The 24,726-nt window shown below is 42.5% G+C and overlaps 1 protein-coding gene across 1 annotated transcript in view; it reads left to right on the forward strand.

Annotated features, from left to right (window-relative positions):
* adamts17 (ADAM metallopeptidase with thrombospondin type 1 motif, 17) overlaps positions 1-24,726 on the forward strand; it is a 91,693-nt gene that overhangs the window by 23,502 nt on the left and 43,465 nt on the right. Inside the window, exons 5-8 of the mRNA XM_069657838.1 lie at positions 157-240; positions 917-1,074; positions 4,277-4,320; positions 21,712-21,817. Coding sequence (XP_069513939.1) covers positions 157-240; positions 917-1,074; positions 4,277-4,320; positions 21,712-21,817 — 392 coding nt within the window. The remainder of the gene's footprint in view (positions 1-156; positions 241-916; positions 1,075-4,276; positions 4,321-21,711; positions 21,818-24,726) is intronic.

Below are 24,726 nucleotides of genomic sequence, written 5' to 3' on the forward strand. Positions count from 1 at the left end.
GCTGTTGCTGTCTTGATGGCATCAACACACCAGATAAGCAGCGAGGGATTAGTGCCAAACAAGCGCTCTCAATGGAAGGCTTAAATTTGACACACTGGTCTTTCTTTTCCGCTCCTGATGGTGAAACCTGTATGAGTGTCTCTCCGTCTCTTGCAGGTCTACAACATGTTCCACCACCGCAGTCTGGGAGTCAGGATCAACATTCGTGTCACCAAACTGGTGTTGCTTCACAGCCGCCCAGTAAGCCTGACTTTTTACCCTCTGTGACCCCTCTTAAACTCTCCGTCGACCCTAACAGCCTGACTGTCGGCAGATGCTGCCCCACCCTGTGTGTCTGTGTGTGAGGAACATTCCTGCCCCTCTTTTTCCTTTCGATTGTTAGCAATTGCATGTAACGACTTTTAATTTCATGTTCTCATGTCTGTGTTTTTTCCCTGTGAAGACTTTTATCTGATTCAAAGTATTCACAAAAGCTTCTAGTGTGAACATTAGGGCTGTCATGGTACTGGTACATGGTACACGCCTACATTTTGTATAAAGGTATATATTCTTACTGGTTTACACAACGTGCACATGAGGTAAAAGATAAAGTTAATATTCTCCCAGCCAGATCTAACATTAAATACTACCCATGAGTCGAGCCAGCTGTTGTGTCAGCCAGGCCTGTCTCTATTCCCCTATGGTATGACAAATATGAATCTGGTGTATTTTCACTTGTACTGTCGTGATTGCACACCATATGCACTCCTATACGCATATATGTTAGACAATAAACATAAAAAAATCAAACATTAAAAGGCGGTGATTGCGGTCACTTGGTCCACCCCACGACAGCCCTAGTGAACATTTTGGTCCCCTGTCATGTAACACTGACAAAGTACCCAGAGAGGAGGAACTTAAGCTGTCTGTTCTGTAGGAAAAGCTGAAAGTGGGCCATCATGGTGAGAGGTCTTTGGAGAGCTTCTGTCACTGGCAGTATCAGGAGTTTGGGGGGCCGCGGTACCTCGGCACCAACCACGTTCCTGGTGGGAGAGACGATATTCCTCCAGTGGACACTGCTGTGCTGGTCACCAGGTAGCAAATGAATGCATGTTTAATCAATGATGAATGTATGAAATGTTCTCTCAGCACCAACATCTTCACTATGAAGAAGAACTAACAGTAAATGACTCAAATGATTCAGAACTCCGTCCTAAACTGTGTTGTAGCATTGATGTGTTTATCGGTTCTGCACCACTTGAGTAAAAACCTAACAGTGCTCTTAAAGACTTTACAGAACAGCAGTCTTACAGAAGGTCAAACTGCAAACGTCTTCACCTCTGTCTAAAGTTTTCATGTGTTAACCTGTACTGTACTCAACATGCATGCAGATCAGTTAGCCCTACCATCAACCTTTGTTTTTATTGGAATATCTGACATATTTGGTACATTTAACCAATGTCAAGTGTCATTTTCTTCATAACCTTTACCTCAAAGCTCCTGCGTTAGAGATGTTTACACTAACACTCCCAAAGTGCTCTGAGCTTCCAGTCCAGACACTAACTAAGCTAACTAGCTAACTGAGCAAACAGGCTAACAGCAATAAGTAAACAATCCATCCATCAGGAAACTTCCTAAATACCTGAGAGGTCAGAGAGAGCTGCTGGGAGCATCAGCAATATATTTAATTCATAAAATATGATCCAGTTTCCCCACAGCCAGTGAATAAAGTTTGTTTGTGGCAATCAGTGAGGCCTGGTCCCCACAACTGCTCTGAAGTTCCTGAACTTTGACCTCGTCCCATTAGCACCGCCCCCGCCTGCACAAGCTCCGAGTGTAACGTTTGACTTGTAGCTTCGCTTTAGTCATAACAGCTTACCTTTTAACATCGAGAAAGAATTTAGTGATTCGTCAAAACATACTGCGGTGGGCTTTAACGTCCTCCTGGAGTCCTGGCCGGGCCTGAACAGGGTCATGTACAGTGTGATGTTCGCTCATTAATCAATGAAAGAGGTGAGATTGTTTATCGTGTACAGTCAGTCTTAATACTTGGACTTGAAAGGAGCTGGCCCCTGTGCTGGGATACCTTAAATCCTCGTCCTGTTAGAGACTCGGGGGAGTTTCATATCTACTCTCCTCTTCCTCAGTCTATCAGTGAGACAGGTTTGTTCTTCATCCTCATGTTTCAGTGCCAACAAGGCAGCATCTGGCACAACATGACACATTCCTAATTCAGGATTAGCTATTATTATCTGCTGTAACTCCAGAGGGGGGTACAAGGAATCCTTTGGTTTAAATGAGTACTCATGTCTGCTGTCAGATCCTATCCTGTCTCCCCCTGCTGCGGGGGAGGGAGGGGGGCATGAATACAGTGGCCTTTTGTTCTGGAGCCGTGGAGCGGGAGGAGCGGGATGCTGCCAGCAGCAGTCAGGGTGAGAGCGAGGCGGCAGGCGGGCAAATTAAAGCGTGTCACAGCGCTCTCTGGTTTCCTTTTACACTTGGACGCTCAGCGGCCTGTGTGTGTGTGTGTGTGTGTGTGTGTGTGTGTGTGTGTGTGTGTGTGGAGCTACTGTAGCTAGTTGAAAGCTCATATGGATGACTGTCTGTAATGTGTCTCTTACAGCTTATTAACCGCCTCTGGTGAGGAGATTATAAGACATTTGACTGGCCTGTGGGTGATTGGTTGTCATTCATACAGAATGCACAGATACCAGCCAACAAATATGAAGGAAATATTCACCTCATGTTACTCACTCAAGTTTGACTGCAGGATCATTTGTGTTTATCTGTCTTACATATTGAGCTGTGTCTGGATGAACTCTCCTGCTGCTTCCAGCTCCTCGGGGCTGACCAGTGCCCAGTGTGATGAGCTGTTAGCTCGGATTAATACCAGGATTTCTCTGATGGACACCACCTACCGGCGTTGTGTTTCAGCTGTGTAGCGCCTGTCCATCTGTCTCTGCTGAGCGGCAGTTCCACTGTATCTAGAGAGTCACATGTGGGCTGAAATCTGTCTTACTACAGCGAACCCAAAATAAACAGATGTTAGTGAGATTTACTGACAATAAACAGGCTGAAAGGATGCTGAAATAACATCATCATGATGCTGAAATCATGCTTTCAGGTCTGTCTGCAAAATGTGACAAATAGCATCTTTAAAAATGATGGTGATGAGTTTGGATCGACCATTTCTGACATCTTCTGAACATCAGGAGAATTTAACCCTGAAAGGTGATCCCGACACAGAATCAGATTGAATATGTTGCAGAAGTTTTTTTGGCCGCCATTCACTTTTTTTTAATTGACAGCAAAGACGATGCAAACATAAAAAGGCTGGGCATAAAGCTCCTGAGGACCTTTGAGGCGTGTTCAGACCAAAAGCAAAGGGAACATCTCAATGAGTACAAGTGCCAAAGTATTAAAACCTTCTGGTCTTCTTTTGTGTGCAGCTGCAGCCCTCTACATTTCTGTACCTTCTAATCTTTCCAAACGGGCGTCAGCTCCACTTAATGTTGCTTCCACATCCAGCTGATCAGGCACTGGAGTCTGGGAAAGCAGCCAGCTGTGCTGACCGTTGAGCAGCCGTTACACAAGAAGAGTTGAGTCACACAAATAGGCTGAGTCAACCTGAGTTAGAGTGTCTGGTAGTGTAAGGTAGCCAGATGGAGGATAGAATCAAATCACAGGTTGGGGTATTTGTTAATTGCATGTTATGAAGATATTGACTTGACAAGTGAGTCTGTGTGTGAGGGAGTCCGAGAGTGAAAACATGGACTGTAACCTTTGAAGATGGGACATTCATTAGAAACTTATCTGTTGCTTCTTTTGACAGATGTAAATGAACTCTTGGATCAGAAGTCAAAATGGATTCTGCATTTAAAAGGCAGCAGTAACCTGCACATCCCCTCTATGATGGCTCTTTTAGAAACAAATCAATCAGTGTTTTTTAATGTAGTATTGATACTGACTGTATGTGACTCGCCTGTAGTTGTGAATGTGTGTGTGTGATTGGATGTACAGTATGTCTTTATATGTCAGTCCTGTGATTGACTGGCGACCTGTCCAGGTGTAACCCCTCCTCTCACCCAATGACAGCTCCATACTTCTGTTTAGGGCCCACAGCTCTACAGCCTACACCACTTTACCGGCAGCAAACAGCAGCACCCAAAGCGGTCACATTACTGTATTTCTGATACACAACGGCACGATATACCAGTCTCAAAACACCCACGAGAATCCTTTGAGATTCACAAATACATTTCATTGAACATTGAACCTGTTCTTGTTTCTCTTTCAGGACAGACTTCTGTGTTCATAAAGACGAACCTTGTGATACTGTGGGTAAGTACCACCGTGTGTGTGTGTGTGTGTGTGTGTGTTCCTGTCTGCACATGCGGGCATGTGCTGACCTAATTTGAGTCTTTTTCGACACCTCATGACCGTGACCCTTGAACACAATCGATTTTTCCGCTTCGAATCGATTCTCATTTGAATGACTCAATATTGATTAATAAATCCCGAGATCGATCTTTAAAAATATGTGTAAAAAAGGTGTGTGTTCACTTGCACGACTCAGAGCTTCAGCCTGAAACACGGCAGTGAGGGAGACGTGCCCGGACTTATTTACTGCAGCTACTACGGAGACATCAGTGATCGCTGACGGACTCTTTTTATCGTGTGTGTGGCCATGAATATGTAAGTTCGTTTTGCACTGATGTTTATGTTACTCTCTGTTAGCGTCGTCTTTGGCCGCAAGTGTATTTTCAGCATGTTGTTATACAGTATGTCTTTCCCCTTAACTCGTGTCTCGTGTGGTTTTGTTCTTCGCGCTATTGGATCTCGTGGCCAAATCTCACGCAAGTTGAAGCCCAGTTCGTTTTATCAAAACCATGAGCCAGATGTTTCAGAAAAAAAGTGAATAAGCCGTCTAATTCATAACATTGTTAATATGTGTTGACTGCTGTGTGTTTGTCATGTTAATTAAAAAGTACATGATGTTACTTCTTTGGGGTCAATTCTTATTGTAAACATTAAAAATATTGATAATGCACCAGGTTAGAGGAGCACTGATATTGTAACTGAAATACCCCTTATCAATACCCAGCCCTACACGGTGGTTCTCTCTGGTTTACAGTAACCATTGTTACCAAGTCTTACCTTAAGGGGTGGCTGGGGCTCGAGTTGGTCGTCTTTCAAGGTCGGAGGTTCGATCCCCAGCTCCATCAGTCTGCATGTCAAAGTGTCATTGGGAGAGACACTGAACCCCAGATTGCTCCCGCTGGCACAGCCATCAGTGTGTGAATGTGATGACTGATTGACAGGGCCCTAGATTGTTATGAATATTCTCACTCCTAATATAATATAAATCTCTCACTGGTCCTCACAAGATTGACATCAGGGATGCTAATCGTGCATCAGTATTGGCCGATAAGGCAAAGGCAAATAAGATGACGCTTTAACTATGTTCAAATAATGTGAGTGGTTTTCTATTTAGATGATCTTATGTCATTCATTACACACACTGGATATTTCCCGCCTGTCTAGCACTGTACATGCAGGAGATCTCCGCTCTGATTTGCATGGTTGTGTACAGGACAGACGGGCTGAAGGTGTTGCATCAGGAGGAGGGACTTCAGTCTGTAGTCTGGACTCAGATATTAAATGATTTCTTTGTGCTGGTGTGCAGTGAATAGTAGAAGAGTCTGCCAGACACAAGTCGACTGTGCTCAACTCCAGTGCATCCGCAACCTGGATGGATTTATTTCTATCTGAAAATGACATGTGCATGTGAGGGTATGGACATCAGCATCGGCCAAAATGGGTTGGAAAATTCCAGCATATGGGATATCAGCTAGAATCCAGTATTGTGCATCCTGTCTGCATCAGACATGTAAGACACATAGAGGTTCCCACAGAATAAAAACGTTCACGTCACCGCGAGGAGCATTTCTGCTCAGTGCACACAAATTCAGTCTCGAGCGCTCGCTCGATCATCTCTCTAGGCGCTCGCAACTGATCTCCGTGTCTTTGTAAAGTGTCTCTGTCGTATTTGTTATCATAGATGGTAAAATAGATAAACTAAGAAGCAGAACAATGTTTGTCTTTTACCGGTGGATGCTACGTAAGCTAACCTTAGCTTAAAGCATAGAAATGGTTGGCAACCGAAACACGAAGAAGTGGGTTCACAGTTTTTTAAACATTCTCTGGTTCACAGCAATAAAGATCCTTATAGAGACTTTCAGCCTCGTCAGGAGTGAGTTATCTTATCAAACAGGCCGGAGAGCTACAGGCTGTTGTTCTGATCCAGCAAGTGCACATCGGATGCTCTTTGTCCACCGTGTCAGACTGAGATCAGCTGATTAAACAAGTCTAGTCGGATATACTCCTACATTTCAAGATGGATGAGACCAAAATCAAACAGCAGTAGTACGTCCAGACAACTTTTGTATAACTTGTAAATGATTGCTATTAGCCGAGCTAGCTTCTTTAGTAAACAACCCAGTAAACACGAGCGGAACCTGTGAATCTCTTCACACTGCATCCCTTTTTTTTTTTTTTACTGAGGCATCTTTTAGAGTCAAATAGGAACTAAACACATTTCATTCTAACAGAGCTGTGAGTGTTGCTCTTCTCCCTGGGGGGCTTTTATGAAAAAAAGGACACACAAGGTTGATGTGAACTAGCTGTAAGAAAGCTAGAGGGACGACTTCTACAGGCGTTATGGTCAGTGTATTGACAATAAATGATAAACAAAGTTTGTATAACCGGGTTTGGGAGGGTAAGTGAGTTTCAGCGGTAGGTACCTGGCTGGGGCTAAATGATTACAGAGCGTAGTGGCTCAGGTGTGAGCAGGTCTTTTATCTGTACTTTTCTGAAGTTCAGGTGTAAATTATTATCACTATGTAGCCTCTCCCTGCAGATTGAGGCAGCGGTGGAACAGCAACTCCCCTGTTCTCTGAGATAAAATACGTGTTTTTGTGAATGGAGTCTGGTGGCTTTGAAGAGAGTGATGTAGCTGGATTTTGTTTTGTCAGAAAAGCATTGTACTCTTGAACAAAAAGGTCTGTCTGTGTCCGATCCTGACATTCAGTTCCGCCCTTTTTCTTTGAGGGGAATGAAGAGCCTTACCACGTCGGACAGTTTTATTACATAGTTGTGTCTATGCTGACATTGTGCAGAAGGCTGAGGCTAAATGTGATAAAGATTAGGGTAATTAAATAAAAGGGTCTGCACGTTGTCAGTTACTTAATGATGTGTCTTTACCTTCAGAGATTTCTATGATTCTCTTGCGGGGACTATGTGTATTAGAGTGTTGTAGACTTCATGCAGCGGTGTACGATCTTACCTACCAACTGTCTTTGTTTGTCTCATAGACAGTATGTAGGAAGTGAAGTAGACACCCTGACACCACCCACTGGTTTGTGGATGGCTGTTTGAAGCCTCAATTTGTATTTTGTCATCACCATCTTGGTTTCTGAGAGCCAGTCTGAACATCACGCTGTGTGTAAGAAGACTTGAAACTAGAGATTGAGACCATAAACTCATTTGGAACATGTTTAATGAGGGAATAAATCAGGAGAGAAGTAGAACCATTTTCTCATAGACTTCTATGCAATTAGACTAATTGGAAACATCTTCCAGTTGTTTTCTTCCACTGGCAACTAAAGCATCATTAACATGTGTACAGTCTAAGTGCTTTAAAAAAGGAGCCAGGATGTGTTGTCTTTCAAAGTTTAATCAAAACCACAACCTAACCCAAAGCAACAGTTCTGGTTGCTTTAACCTGACAACAGGTGGGATGCAGGATGTGGATCCTGACCTCTGAATTCAAAACCTCACTGACCTGTGTAATAACATCACATTTCCTGGGTTAGAAAAAAAAGTAACCTGGCAGTAATAATGTTTCCTCCAAACGTATGTGGCAAAATAAATGAGTGTATATAATGTAGAGAGTAAGAAGCTGTTCCTAAAGCATGATCAGTGTGCTACATGAAGTGTTCTGCCTCTGTGAGCCTCTCTGCTTCTTATTATGTAATGCTGGAACTCTTCCACCTACTGTTGTGATTTATGCCCTTGGAAGTCAGAGAGTTGGCTTCAGTCCATAAAAGTCAAAGCAAGCACTTTTCTTTTGTGCTTGTTTCCCCATCTGACCACATGAACTCAGAGTGTGGTTTGTTTTGGCTCACTTTACTACATGATATTTCCCAGAAGGCACAAACATTCCCTGAATTATAAATGACATCGAAACAGAATGAAAGTAGTAAAGAAAACAGAGTTCTGCACTGACTTTGTGTGAGCTGTCTGAGCTCCTCCAAGAGCAGCAGCACCTCTCAAGCGTTTGTCATGGGGAATACACCTTTGAACAGAGTCCAGTAAATCTGCAGCGTTACTTTCAAAGAGGAATTCCCCTCTTTGAAACTTCAGGGAGGAGTGTTAATGTTTTCACCTGCCGCCAGCACCTTAGGCTTAAAGAGGCCTCCTGGGTGGTATTTAATTATTCTCCTGTGCACATAAAAAAAGAGTGTGTGAGCGTAAAAACATCATCACATAGTGGCACTTCTGATCTGTGCGCACAGATATATTCTCCTGAGCACTCAGCTGTAAACACAAGCTGGACCCTTCTCTGTGATTGTAACTGTTCAACACTTTAACTTTGAGACCAGGAAACAGCTTTCAAACTTCTTGTTTGCTGTTTTGCTGTCAATGTCTTTGAAAGGAATTCAGATCAACCATCTCTGCTTCCTCAGGTCATCAGGATAAACTTGATGCCACTGAAAATGGTCTAAAAAAAACATTATTATCCATTCCTTCTTGTACTAATGGGACAGGTAGGCAGCTGTGAATGGAGTTATTATGCCAAGCACCACCTTTAGTTAATATAAAAACAAGCGGTCAAACACTGCAGCCTGGTCAGCAGCCCTGCACCTCAAACCAAGAGACTGCCTTCACAAACAATTGAAGCCCCCCCTCTGCCGAAAGTTTTGCACTTGTAGGTCAAGTAAGCAATAATAAAAATGCACTTATAAATAAAACAAGTCAAGTTAGTAATTGCTCAGAAACATTTAATGAGTTTTATTACGACCTGGTTAATGTTGTGAAATCAATGCAGGTTGTCTAAGGCACCAAAACAGCTGGGTTAGGTTAAGGAAAAAGATCAGTGTGAATGTAAAGTAATGAACGCTCCTACACTACTTAACTAGTGTACATTTTGTAACATTAGAAGAAGTCACCATTGACTGTTGGTTTCACCTGGTAATCGTACCCGGTCTCCTGGATGAAAGTCCCATGTTTCTTTCCCCTATCCATCATCCTGGACCACTGCCCCAAGCAGTCTTTTGTGCTCATCATACTCCATCACTCTGGCTTTAATGGTAAATCAGAACAATAAACAGTTGGACAGGGTCCATAAATGATGCTATAGGTTTACTGCTGTGATTGACGAGTTGGGAGTAACATGGGCTGGACGTACATGCCTGATGAAGCCCTTGGATAAAACATTGACTGCTGTTGTTCAGAGATGTTTCTTTGAGAGACTTCAGTGTTTTCCAGCAGGGCCCTGTAGGGGTGGGAGAAAAAATCGATTCACATAAGTATCGCAATTTTTTGTTTTACGATTTTTATGTTCAAAAATCGTTTTTTTTCCCAAATTTAAATGCTTAATTTTAGTTTGTTTATAAACCGGGTTGGAAAAAAGTTACCGCTTTTCTCGAAAAGCGGTAAAAGCAGCGAAATTTTTCGGCGAAATTTTTCTTCGACTATCTAGTAACGTGATGTCCCATCCTTTTACGAAAAAAGAACTTAAACAGAAAGCGGAGTATGGCGGACAACAACTTGCAAAAATGCGCGGAGATAAAACCCCCACCATCACAATTTAAATCTAAAGTGTGGACACATTTTGGATTTTTTGCTTTGAAGGGAAAAGCAGAGCTGGACATGTCGAAAGCTATTTGTAAACTCTGTAATGCACAAGTCGCGTACTGCGGAAACACGACAAACCTCACTGCCCACCTAGCAAGACACCATCCTGAGGTAAATGCAGAGCTAATAGCCAAACGTACCGCAGCAGCAGGCCAGCAGACACTCAAAGCAGCATTGTACAAACTACCCAGCAGTTCTGAAAAAGCAAAACGCATAACTAAATCAGTCGCTGACTTTATTCGCAAAGACCTGCGGCCTTATAGTGTTGTGGAGAAGACGGGATTCAGGAACATGCTACACACGCTGGAGCCAAGGTACGTGATACCTTCCAGAAAGTATTTCTCTGAAACAGCAGTGCCTCAAATCTACAAGGACATTAAGGAGAAAGTCAAAGAAAATCTCAGCAGAGCAGAACGTGTTGCTCTTACCTGCGACGCTTGGACTTCACGGGCAACCCAGTCTTATATCACCATTACGGCCCATCACATCGCTGAAGACTGGTCTCTGTCCTCCCAGGTCCTCCAGACCAGAGTCATGCATGAGTCTCATACTGGCTCAAATATAGCAGAGCTGCTTCGTAATGTTGCGACTGAATGGGACATCGCAGAGAAAGACCCAGCTTTGGTGTCAGATAATTACACAGTTAGCCGGCTTTCTCCATGTTAAGTGCTACGTGCACACACTCAACCTAGCCTCTCAGCGTGCCCTAAAGCTGCCGGCTGTAGCAAGAGTACTCGGACGAGTACGGCGTGTGACTGGATTTTTCCATAGAAGTGCCATAGCACTTCATGTTTTGGTGCAGAAACAGAAGTTGCTGGAGCTCCCCGCGCACAAACTGATAACGGACGTATCAACCATGTGGAAGAGTGCGTATGATATGGTCGAGCGTTTCCTCGAACAGCAGCCAGCAGTCACGGCTGCACTGCTTTCCCCCGATGTGAGAAAAAGAGAGAAAGAGATCAGCACCTTCACTGAGTCGGACATATCTAATGCGGAGGAGTTCATCCAGGCTCTGAAGCCAGTCATGGTGGCTACAAGTGTTATGTCCGATGGGAACAACCCGACAGTCTCTGTCATAGCCCCACTCCATGCACAACTCCTGCAAGCCACCCAGGAAACCCTCGGAGATCCTCCGTTTGTTAGAGACCTGAAAGAAGCCGTTCACCAAGACTTAAGTAAGAGGTACATGTCGGAGGTGGAGAAGGCCACACTTAATCTAGCTTCAGCGCTAGATCCAAGGCTTAAAGTGCTGCCATTCTTGCCAGAGGAAGAGAAACAAGAAACGTTTTCAAGAATGGTCGCTGAAGCTGCAGCCACTGTGGAGCATTGTCAGGTAAATAAATGAATATATACATACATACATATATAAATAAATAAATAAAGCATTAGAGACGTGTTCTAGGAGTCTTTCATTAACAATGTAGTACTACAGGGTTTTGTGTGTGTTTTTACACTGAAGTTCTGGAGGTATATTTATTTTAAAATGTTCACATTATGATTATGAATATAATGTATGTAGAACACTTTGCTAATATTGTGTCATGATGTGTTGCAATGTAATTATCAAATAAGTAGAATGCTGTCAAAGAAAGAACATGAAGACATTTATATAGTGTACTAATTATTATTTTTGTACCACTGTCTTTTATTTGTTGTAGGAAGTGGTGAGGCAGGACCAGGAGGAACTTGGTGATTGTGCAGCTGCTGCAGAAGAGGGTCAGAATAAAGGAGGAGACGAAGATTTCCAGGGCCCCCCATCTGCAAAAAGAAGAGTGTCCTGTGCACTAGATGAATAACTTGGGAACACTTTTGGGGAAACCAGCAGGCAGGCACCAGCACTTCCAGAGAAGTCAGCCTTTGACAGTGCTGCAGAGGAGGTGAAAGAGTACAACAGAGCTGCTCCTTTGCCACTGTCTGAAAGCCCGTTAGAGTGGTGGAAAGAACATCATCGTGAGTACCCTCTCCTGGCCAAACTAGTCAACCGGTACTTATGTGTACCAGGGACAAGCGTCTCTGCTGAACATGTCTTCTCTACAGCTGGGGACATTGTCACCGCTCAGAGGAGCAGCCTCACCACAAAGCATGTTGACCAGCTCTTGTTTTTGCACTAGAATCTTGACATTCCCAAGCACTAGCTTGATGAAGAGCATAGTTAAATATAGCATAGTACTTGAAAAAGTAAATATTTTTGTTCATTGTATTGTACATTATATTTACTACTTTTGAAGTCCAGGGTTTTGAAAGAACAGTTTTCAAATTCAAATTCATACGAAGTTAAAGGCTCACATTTGAGTTTTCAGGGGCTCTATTCATTTTGGCCTGACATTTGTTTTCTTATAGCACTGACTGAGCAGGAACAGCTAAATAAGCTAAATAAATAATTGAGAAAAATATGTTTTTATATTGTACATTTGTACATTGCCTCTTTTACATGCAGTCCAGGCTTTGAAAAGAGAGTTTTAACTTCACTTTATTATGGAGTATGTTAATTTAAAGGCTCCTATTTGTGTTGTGTGCAGATAAAAGTAGCAGTTTACTTCAGAAAGTCTATATTTTTCATTCATTCTGTTAGAAAGGTTTCAGATGCGGAAGGTATTACCTTAAGAAAAATATTTTTCTATACTATTTTTTTGTGTGCCTCTTTTATATGCAGCCCAGGCTTTTGAAAAGAGAGTATAAATTCAAACAGCCGGTTGAAATATATTGCTGCTGAATAAATCTTAAAAACTGACTCACATGTGATGTGCATTTTTTTGGGAAATATGGCTCCTGACATAGTCTGTAGACATCATCATCATTCAACTTTTTCACATGGTCTGATGTTAAAAAAGCGAGCTAAAAATCGCAAAAAATCGGCAATATCGAGAATCGCAGTTTAAATCGAATCGGCACCCTGAAAATCATAAAAGAAACGAATCGGGAGAAAAGCATATCGTTCCAGCCCGAGTGCCCTGTCATTCATTTTTTGTATCTTTGGCATCAGAAGCTCAAAGTTTATTTGGTTTGAGTGAAGTATACACAGCAGGTCCAGCAGGGTCATTGAGTCCTACCCTCTATAGTACTACTTCCCACACATTATGACATATTATCAGCAGAGCTGTGAGGTAATGGAAGTAGATGAAGACAGAGGCAGCGATGTGTTGTGAAGGATTGGGACACCTCCTTGCCATGCCCAGCCCTGCACAGCTCTCTCCTACCATAATACTCTGAACCTGCTAATCGTCCTGCACAATGAGAACACTCCTGCTCTTTGTTAGAGCAGGCCCAAAGTGTGTGACCTACTTTGAGCCTCACTATAATCACAGCACTCATAAAAGGTCCTGCTTCGAAATCCCTACCACCCACATTTCCCCGCCCTGTTTCTCCTCTCCAGGCCATCTCAAGCTTTTTCATGTCAAAGGCTCTGCATGCACACAAATGTGGCCATGCTGCAGTATTTGATAAGATTTAGAGGATCCACAAGGTTTTAGTGTTGACCCTTTTTATTTAACTGCACAAGCATCTCCAATATACACAGGGCAGGAGGATGATCTGGCATTTTGTGTTCATTCTTTCATCTGGATTTAGTATTTTTATTGACTGTATTAACAGCACAGGTCACTTTCTTGTATTAACAGTATCTCTTGGTTAAAGTGAGGGAATCGTTTTGGTCTCAGTTGAATTTGAGGAGGGGCATGTTTCCACCTCTTAAGACTACCAGACATGCCTCAACATTTGCATGAATCTCTGACAGGCATCAACACCACAAACAGGGCCAAGACCGGGCTGCAGATTCACAGTTCTGCAGCAGTGTTTCATGCTGACTGACAGAAGCTATTTAAAGAAAGACAAGCCCTGTCCTCATGGATCAGCAGGCTGGTGGAGGTCTAAAATTAAAAAAGGCAGAGCAGAGCCGGACCAGAGGCAGTTGTGGTGGGTGGGACTGGGGTCCAGTAATATTTGTAGCTGTATCCTGTTTCCTGTGTTTGCTTTACCGGAGCAGATATGTAACTAGAAGATTAGGGCGCGATGGGATGTTGATGTTGAACAAGGCCAGACTGGAGACTCATGGTTGACTTTGTGGAGAAGCTGCTGCCCGGTGGGAGGTGACGCAGTACAGAGCCAGAGCCAGAGATACAACAACACACAGACACAGTGTTGTTTCAGTGTGAAGGGCTTTCTATCACTGGGAGCACTGAGGTTATCTGCTCCATAGACTGTATGAGTGCATATCTGCAAATGGCTTTTATGTGTCCTTACTAGCAAATGTCTAAAGCATACGATCACAGCACTGTGTGTTGTACAGCTGAGGTGTTTTTTTGGGTGGCCTTTGGAAGGGTGGGGGGGACTCGGCACCAGTGGTGGGTAAAAGTTGTACTTCTCTTGTTTTGTAGAAAACTTTTTACTCTTACTCGAGTACATTTGCGATAAAAAATATGCACTTCTACACCGTCATATTGCGTCACACTGTCCGAAGAATAACTGTTAATGATCAGTTAATGACTACATACGCAGACGTGTCTGTGAAGCGGACAGCAGTACTTTGTATGACGACGACATCGAGGTCTACTCCTTTAGCAGACGCCTGCGACGTCTCTTCTGCTGCAGACAGCTTGTGATCTTACTTCACGTAGGAACGCTTACTCAGATGATTTCTAGTAAATAAGCTAACGCAACCAACCGCTCCTAAGTTAACAATCATCAGTGTAGTCTGCAAGCACCTGTTAGCAACTTAACAGCTAACAGCTAAAGAGGTGCACAGAAACTGAGGCAACGGTTTGGATTAGGGGAGAGTGGGGTAAGGTGAGCCACCTCATGTTTCTGGGCAAATGTGCACACTGTTTGTCATTTAAGCTACATTCATGAAACACCCATCATTTCTTTCTGGCAGTGATAGAGAGAAACACATAGGAGAAGGGCTGAGTAATATTTAGGCCTGCACATATCTTTTTTGGTTTGCAAAGAAACATTTAAGTCAACTATATCAGTTTAATGACAAGTATGTCAAAGCAAACTATCTGGGTCAAATGACCGCCGACCAAATGACAGAAAACAACAGTCGTATCAATGATGGCGAAAAACTTTTATGGAATATTCTTACGGTTAGAAAATATGTTTTAAAAATAACGTTAGCCAGTTACTGACAGAAGACTTTGGAAAATGCACGGTAAGATATTGGAACAGAGAATTTAATTTAATTGCTCGTCTTACCTTGTGTTACAACACATTGATGTCATAAATTGGATCTAATGAAGTTACTCACTACTTGAGTAGTTTTTTTACATGATACTTTCTTACTCAAGTAGTTATTTCTATAGCTACTTTTACTTCTACTTGAGTAAATATAGTTATAAAGTAACAGTACTTTAACAGTACTTTAGTGTTTTTGGTTACTCTGCCCACCACTGCTCAGTGCTTTGCTTGTGTATAGGCCACAAGTCATGGTCTTCCTCACTTTATTGCTCCTTTGTCATGAAGATGTTCAGGTTGAGGTCACATGATTCTGTTGGTTGATGACAGGTGGCTTCTCTCTTGGCTCAAAGGGGATCTCTGGTGCTGGATGTGGATGGCCTCAACAACCATCGACCTCTTCCATCACACAATTGCTCTTTATGGTGTATCAGGAGAGAGCTAAAGCTGTTATTTTTTTACATGTAACTTGAGTGAGAAACATGCCCCAGCAGACCCGTGGTTTTAGACATACATATTAGTATTGTCATTTTTGCTTCGTTGTCAAATGACACACGTCACACTAATGACACAAAAATGTACAATCTATGTATTTGAAATGTTAAAATGGACTCACGTGATCAACAGAGATACAGAAATAAAAGCAGCTTTAATCTAACTCTTATAACTATTTTCATCCAGACGTTACAGTGACTGAATAAAGTCTCCACCACTACATTATTATTAGTAATACATGAATTCATGCTAAAGCTAGCCCACTAGCCAGAGCTATAGCTGGTTCCCAGGGAAACAGGCAGGTATAGGCTGACATCATCCATTGAAGCTGATGTTAGTTCTATAACATTAAGTTAGCCACCATTCAGGATTGACAAAATGTTAGCATTCAAAGTCAAACCAATGTCAGAAGTAACATAAAAATATGTTATGTGAAAAAGCCCGAGAGCTACCCGGTTGATTTACAAGAACCCAACGCTCCCGAAACACAACAACCAATCAGAGCCGAGCAGTCTCTCAGGCTGCTGTCAATCACTCGCGGCGCAGCACCACTCCTCTGCGCATGCTCACACGGTCAATATTTCTTCCATGTGCGCAGCATCAGCCGGTTTGTGTCCAGAAAGGCTTAAGAACAACCACCAGGAATTTAAAAACTGCCCATCCCTCCACTGCCAACGAGGCTTACACTACAAAGACCGTTAAACCGAAGAAGAGAAATGAGGAAAAGCAAGCCAAAAGGAAAGAGTTGGACCGAGACAGAAAGAGAGCTACGGGACCTGAAAGGATTAAAAACAGATGCTGAGTTAGACAGTTCTGCGACAGGTTCATTTCTGTTGTATTTGTTTTACATTGCTAAGATGTCTGCGGTTACTGTGACGCTGTGTTACGTTGGTGTTGCAGTCGGGCTAACGTGAGCTTGATCACAGAGTGGCTGAAAATATCTCTGTGAAGTGTCCAGGCAGTGTGACCGTGTCAGACTTTCTCCTGATTTCACACTGATTTCTGCTGGTTTGATGTGTGTCTGCTTCAATAGTGTTGGTGGTGTAATGGTGGTGGTGATCACAAACCAAACTTGAGGCAAAATGCAACAATGTAACAATTTGGTCTTTGATTCGGACCTAACAGACTTTAGGTGTGAATGTGCCCTAAGACTCACCAATGAACCTGATAAGCATGTCTTTGGACTGTGGGAGGAGGTCGGCGTACCGAGGGGGAACCCATGCATGCACGGGGAGAACATGCAGACTCTTTGAACCAGGAACCTTATTGCTAACAGTACCAACCACTGCATCACCGTGCCGCCCTTTCATCGGAGTAGATTTTTGTTGTTGGACATTATTTAATCTAAATGTCAACATATTTTAGTACCAGTTCCCCGTCTGACGTTTGGATGGTCAGTGTGAGAAGTGTTCAACAGTCAGGTTAAAGTGATTTGAAAATATGCAGGAAGTCCAGTCATGGTTGCAGCTGTAAAGTGTATCTTTATACCACGACGATCACAAACAAATCATCTCTTTTTTTAGTTACAGTCAGGCTGAGCTCTCCTTTAGCTATCATCTTGGCATTAAGGCAAAGATAAGCTTCAAAAACTACTATTTGCTATCTTATCCAAAAAGTGACGAGACAATCCAATTTGAGCCGATGAAAACACGCACCAGGAACACAACACCTTAGCTGCATCTCAATTCAAGTGCTTCATCCTTCAAAGGATGTAGGCTACGGAGGTTTTCCTGTTTGTGATGCAAGGGAAAGGGCGGAGAACAGCTGGTGACTCAAAGGGCCGCTCCTGTCGCCTAGCAACAGGTAGCTAGCTGGCTAAAAAGCTAATATAACTAACATCACCAAACTTAACCTTTTAGTTAAAAAATAATTTAAAGTTTCAAGGTCCCTTTATGTTTTTACACATTTTTATCTTTGGCTATTCGATTGAGTTGAAACAAAAAACTTAGGAGTCCGAATCTTGTTAAAATTGGCACGCAATGCCTCTGAAATGGGACAGCCTTCAACGCACTGCGGTGACGCCTTCAAATACGTCCTTCAAAGGATGCAGCCCCTGAGTTGGGACACCGCTTCTGTGTGGTGAAGGCTGTACGGCTCCGCCCCCCGGGACTTTATGTATTTTATTTAGGGAGTCCCCTGTCCAGTGTTATTTTGTATGGGTGTAGTGTGTTTATAAGAGGGGGAGGTCAGTGTGACATAAAAGCCACTGGGGTCAGTTTACGGTGAACAACTATTTGCAAGTGTTTTATGTCCAAGCATATGAGTGCATATTTGTGAGCGTGAGTGAACAAAGTGTCTCTTTCAGGCTGACTCAGGCCTGTGCTGTCATCACTTGGAGCTTTGACTGTCCAGGATTCAGCAGCTCAATGGAAAGCCCTTCATGTTGTAACGGCTAATTAGCGCAACATAAATGGCTGGCCTGAGCTGCTTGCAGGCCACGCAGGGCTGTGAGTGCAGAGGCCTGATGAGGCTTTATGGCTCTTTTGAGGCTGTCTGGCTGGATGTGCTGCCAGCTCTGTGAGCCAGCACATCACTGTTTGATCAGCCAGCTAGCCCCTAACACCGGGTCAACACAAGCACTGATAACACAGCGCTGGGGATCGCAGCTCTTTGTGCGGGGGCTTTAGTCTCAGAAGTGCTGGCTTCAACGGATCTTTGATGCTGCAGAAAATCTCGGGCACGCACTGACCTCACTTTCCAGCTTTGTTTTATTCACACAAGCTTTATATGGCTGCTGCTAGCATCCAGTGTCATTTAAATGGAATCTGAGCAGCTAATGAGGACCAAACCTGGCAGGCCATTGATTTCAATTAAAGCTTCCCAGACCATACCACATAGGCAAAGTCTCATTTGTTACCTACTTGTGTGCCCAGAACACACGTGCAGTATTGTCTGATTGCTTGAACAACACTGAGAAAATATGAAACGTGCCAACCATTAACAGATTTTCAGTCTAATTTTGCTGTGAGCAAAAGACGAACGCAGCGGTGGTCGGGTGACTTGGATATAGAGTTCAGTGAGAGACTTTGTGATGTCCATGTAGCCTCTCGTGAATACAGACACGTTACGTTGTTGCGTCAGCAATGTCAACTCGTCGAGGAGTTTTTTTTTTTGAGTCCCGACTTGTGGACTGTTGACTAGGGGCTCCACAGCCCTATCCAATGATTGACATAATAAGAACAATTATAAAAACCACATACAGACACCAGGACACACGTGGACTGAATCTTCAGTGTTGATGGAGAGGGATTACTTTTTTATTGGTCTTTAGTCTACGTCATTGTTAAAGAAAGTCATGTTCAACTCGCATTGACATAAACAGTATTTTTGTATCTGTTGGTTTGTGTCGTGTGTGCAATTTTAGCTGCAGTATCAAAAGAGCCATCATTTTTCGTACTTATATGAGTATTGTATCAAACCTTGTTACAAACCATGTACGAATATGTGTGAGGGGAGTAGGTAGCTTTTAACCTTTTCAACCAAGTTAGCCCACGCTCCATCCTGCTGTACTTAAAGGCTAATTACTGAAAGTGTTTTTAAATGTGTATTGTTGTAATACTCATGTTGGCCACAAGAGGCTGTAGTGCACCGTATTCAACATAGGACTGACAGCATTTATGTCTTCTTCCAGGTCAGTTTTAACACGCACTCAAAACACAAGGTAGCCACATACTGTACATCATCTGTTGACAAGTAATCCAACGTCACTGTCATGTCTTTCTCTTGGTTATGATTGGATTTCATTTTTAAATACAAAAGGATTTATACATAACACCTACCAACAGTCACAGTCATGAGCGTAAACCTTTTGCCACCTGTTGTTACGTCCAACACTGAAAAGAAAAAATGAAATTAAAAGAATTGATAACCAGAATTTCTCACCTGCCTGCAGGGCTTCACGTGGATCTAGCATCTAGTCAATTTAAAATGTATGTTATGAGGAATTTTGACGCTGTGTTTACTCTGTGACTGGCTCCGAGTTAACTCACAGATTTTTAGTCCCCAAACTCCAGTTCAAGCAGTGCAGCTGACTTTGGAAAATAAAAGCCAAATATAGTGTTCATTATCAGAGGTTTTTGGATCATAAACAGCAGCTTGTTTATGGCAAGAAAGCAGCAAAAAGTTAATTATTTCAGTTAGCACTCAGCAGTTGTTCTTTGACACAATCATGTGTGTCATGATTACACTAATCTTCTGCTAAGCATATAAGCACCCGTGTGAATTCCTTAAATGAAACCCCCTGCACGTTAAAGCAGAATAAACCTGAGCTGAAAACATACAGGGTACCCAACGTTCAGTATAGACATAACACACATTCTGTATGTTTACAGGCTGTGTGTGGCTCAGCACGCACGGCTGTTAAATGGCAAAAACCCAGTGAAGAGAAAAAACACAAATCAGGCCAACATCTGTTTTCATCACACCAATATTTTCTATTGAGGAGGGCTTCAGCCAGAGCCCAGTGCCATCCGACACTGCCATGTTTGGATTTTACTAACTGGGTCAGTTCTGCACAATACTCTCACAGAAAAATGTCAACTACAGTCAAAACTGATCAACTGCATCACTCAATAATCACTGCTGTTGTTAATACTGCACATATTATACGGAAGACTCTTTGAAATCAATCTGTCAAAGAAGAAGAAGAAGCGATACTTTATTTATCCCAGAGGGGAAATTACATTTTTTCACTCTGTTTTTACAAACAGAGGCCCGAAATACACACATGCACAAACAGGACTCCATGGACATGCGCACTACTGAAGAGATGTCAGAGTGGTGGGGGATTCAGCGCTGGAGCTGGCACCTCTCCAGCTACCAGCCCATTCCACACTTGGTCCATACTGGGACTTGAACCGGCCGCCCTCCAGTTCCCAAGCCAAGTCCCTACAGACTGAGCTCAGGAGGATCAGGAGGATTTTTCTTCCATTTAGTCAACAACGCATTCAAACTGGGCCCCTCCTCCTGGGTTCTTCGTCACCAGAAGCTCACTCTCACTCTCTTGTGCGAGAACACGCCCACCCCGCCGAGCTAACACCGACAGCATCACGGTTAGCTTTGCGCTAGCATGCTAACCGCCAGTTACTGTTGTGCTAGCATGCTAACCGCCAGTTAGCTTGTCCTACCCGGTTTGAGGCACCTACCTGTCCAATAGAAAGAAGGCCAACTCTGCATCGCTCTTTCGCCATGTTCGCCGCTCTGAATGGGGCCCAGTTGCTAACTTGAACCACTCCCACACTCACCTCTATGCTGTGATTGGCTCAGGGAACCACGACAGTGCCCCTCCTGAAAACGTTCGGTGCAAAGCAAAACAACAGAATAGGTGCAGAGGGAAGGGTCTCACAAGGGTCTGCACACGCAGAGGCTCATAAGTGATGATTTACTGTATATTATATTATATTTGTAAAAGTCTGTAGGTCTGTATTCAATAAATGCTACCATCATCTCTTACAGCATGAAAAAGAGAGGTCAGGCAGTGGAGTATCTCTCTTTATGAAAGAGCCTGTAAGATGCATCTTTGATGAGAGTAATAACTGGACATTCTAAAACAGACTGTTTAACAACTCAGTTTTTATAGTGTTCATAGCTGCACCGGGCTATTACAATCTACTGCAACACAACTGAAAAAGATGTGTAAATATATATTTGCAAATGCCTTCTTTCCTCTTTCATCACAAGCCACGGGAATAACTTCATCCAGTAAATCACTAATAGACAGTATCATTACCAACTGAACACATAAACAGGGGGTGTCTGGTGTACTCTGCACTGATATATCAGACCACCTTCCCATCTGGCTGCTTACCATTCTACGGAAATACTTCATCCAGGAACTTCAAAGCTTTGTGATAAATAACCTGGTATTCTATGGGACACAATTATAAGTGCATCAAATAGACAATATTCTAAACATAAATTCAATATGTTGTCATATTTCTTGTTGTGATGTTATCTTATTTTTCTCCCTGAGTGGAGGTCTGTTGTATCAGCCTCCAGCTACATGACCAGTTCTTCTTTTTTTCTTATTAACTGAATTTTATGCAGCTTGATGTGTGAGCACGTTCCCTTACATCATGAGTGAATGTTAAACCTTGCCACACACTTGTTCCTATTGTTTCTAAAGCTTTGTGTCATGTCACTGTGTCCCAGGTATTGCTTACCTGGGCGGAGTCTGCAGTGCCAAGAGGAAGTGTGTGTTAGCTGAGGACAATGGACTCAATCTGGCCTTCACCATCGCTCACGAGCTGGGACACAAGTACGTTTCACTCCGCATTAAATCATGTGATCATACTGCTGCACGATACTCTATGGTGCTGTTCTTTGATTTGTCATCGTAAAAGGTTCCTGATGAACAGTCTCTGCATTATCCTTGAAGTTCTGGTTTGAAAAAAATCATGTATGTGGCAGCTCCTGAACCAAAACACCGGGGGTGCTGACAGTGTTTCAGAATGATAGATAATCTTAATCTTTATATTTAAACACGGAAGACCAATTGAGAGCAGAGCTCTGATTTGCAATGGTGCCCTGCACAAATTTACAGCTTAAATAATAAATGTGTAAAAAACACATGCTTATACCAAACAAGTTATACCATAAAGGTGTAAAAATGAACATTCTTGTACCAACAAATACAACAAAAACACAAGACTGATAGACCTACAGCAACAAGCAAAACCGGCACAATTCACAGGGACAAAGGTCACATTAAGAGTGACAGGAGCATTTATTTTCAAAAACATGATTTAACCCGAGCTTAAGCTGTTCTAGAGGTAAGAATGTATCTAATTTAAGGGAGTCCTGAAGCTTATTCAACCTATACGGAGGATGATAAATAAAAGCATTTTTCCCAGTTCTGTGTTCATAAAAGGGAAGTCTAGGGCAATGTACTCTTGAGAACGAGTATGGTGTCCTGTGTTTCTAAATCTTAAAAGCGATGGTAAATAAAATAGGTTATTAAGGAAGGCCTTGTGAATAAAAGAAGACAGTGATGTTCTCTTCGAGTGGTGATGGCCACCCAACCTTCCCATAAACGATACGATGATAGTTTCTAAAATGGTCACCAGTAATAAATCTGAGAGAACTATGATACACTACATCAAGGGGCTTATGGGTATTTGCAGTCGCATGCATGTATATTACATCAGCATAGTCAAGCCCCGATAAAAATGTTGCCTGCACAATCTGTATTCTACTGCTAAAACTGAGGCACTGCTTATTTCTGATAAAGAAACCCAATTTGAATTTAAGTTTTTTAGTCAGTTCCTCAACATGAGCTTGAAAAGATCATTTTTCATCTAGCCAGATACTAAGATACTTATAACATGAAACTTCTTTTATTTGAGCCAAGAAGCTGAAGTTCAATCAGGGCCTTGTGTCTAGCCTAAAATCTGACCTTAAATGACCACAGCTTTGTCAACAGAAGGCACTGAGGGCTTTGTCAACAGAGGGCACTGATGTGTAAATAACTGTGTCATCAGCATAATAATGAATAGTGCTATTAGTTACCAATGCTCCCAGGTCATTGATGTACAAAATGAATAAGATAGGACCCAGTATTGAGCCCTGAGGCACCCCTTTTTAAACCTCAAGAAAACCAGATTGATGGCCATCCGCAACTATTGCTTGAGTTAAGATAGCTGCAAAGATAGCTGCAAAAGCAGTTACAAGCATTTGTGTCAAACCCAGTTGATTTAAGTCAATCTAAAAGAAGAGTATGATCCACGGTATCAAATGCTTCAGACAAAACAATAAAAAGAGCAATACAACACTCCTTCTTCTTCAGAGAACAAATTATATAATTCACGACTTTATAAGCTGCTGTCAGCGTCCTATTGTCTTTGACATTTTCAAACACACCTTCTTACTCCATAGTGACTACGCAAAGAAGCAACTCTCTAGTGTTTCAAATTTCTGTGTGGCAGCTCCTTCATGAGAGACGTCATAGTTTATCAATACATTTTCACTAATATGGTGTTTCGATTTCAGAAATTGAATCCCAAATTTGATTTCCCAAAACATGAGACTTTCACCATCTTTTATAAGCCTGAAGCAGCACAAAACAATGCCCCACCGAACTCCTATTATAGCTTTAATTCTCCTCTAGAAAATAATAATAAAAATATGTCACCTTCTTCCTGAGACAAACTGACGGCATCCTCATATGAATACAAGTAAATATTGAATAAAATGCCTTTGGGTTACACATGTAATAAATAATGGCCGTACTAAAAAAGTAATTCATTTCAACATTAATGTTCAGGGATGAAAATTATTCTATTCCAAAGTAATCCAAGGGTCAACTGGACCTGGTTGAAGTTTTTGAAGACGTTTCGCCTCTCATCAGAAAGGCTTCTTCACTTCTTCAGAACTCTAAAGAGGCTGACTCTTAAGAGGCTGACACATTGACTTTACATCTGTTTATCTGTTCCTGCTTTAAGCCATTTGATACACCAGCATGGGTCAATGTGGGGTTCAGTACAGACCTTGTTCCATCTACATCCCGTCTTCATTTTATATAGGCCCTCTCGCACAAACCTGCGGGTGTGTGTAAAATCTTAAGTGAAGGAAGAACACTTGGAGCTGCTTCCATTAAAGTCCGAGACTCTTTACACTTGAATTTTGAAACACACTAAAACTTTCAAGGGGCTCAAGTTTCTCTTCTTTATATCCAAACCCTCCTCTTTGCCTCCTGTCTCTGTATAACACAAAGGTCAAGGTCAAATTTATTTATAGAGCGAAAGTGCTTAACAGCAAGCATAAAAACAAACTTTAAAGATTATTACATGACATGAATACATGGACAAATACAGAGAGTGCACACTCATACGTATGTGTGCATACAGACATGCACACAAATACAACACACACACACACACACACACACACACACACACACACAGACACACACACGGGCAAGGGAGTAAAAGTGAGTCTTGAGGCATTTTTAAAGCCATCAAGCGATTCTGCTGTTCTTACGTGTGATGGGAGGCTGTTCCAGAGTCTTGGTGTGGCTGCAGAGAAGTCCCTGTCCCCAAACATTTGTCTTCATGATCATGGCATGGTTAATTGGCCCTTTCTGTAATAGAGTTCTGTAATAAAGCTCGGAGGGATGCCGTGAAGGGCTTTAAATACAAACAAGAGTATCTTGTACAGGATTCGGTACTG

The sequence above is a fragment of the Semicossyphus pulcher genome, unplaced genomic scaffold (assembly GCF_022749685.1).
Source record: "Semicossyphus pulcher isolate SPU_LCO1_2020_fin unplaced genomic scaffold, fSemPul1.0.p SCAF_1, whole genome shotgun sequence".
NCBI lineage: Eukaryota > Metazoa > Chordata > Actinopteri > Labriformes > Labridae > Semicossyphus > Semicossyphus pulcher.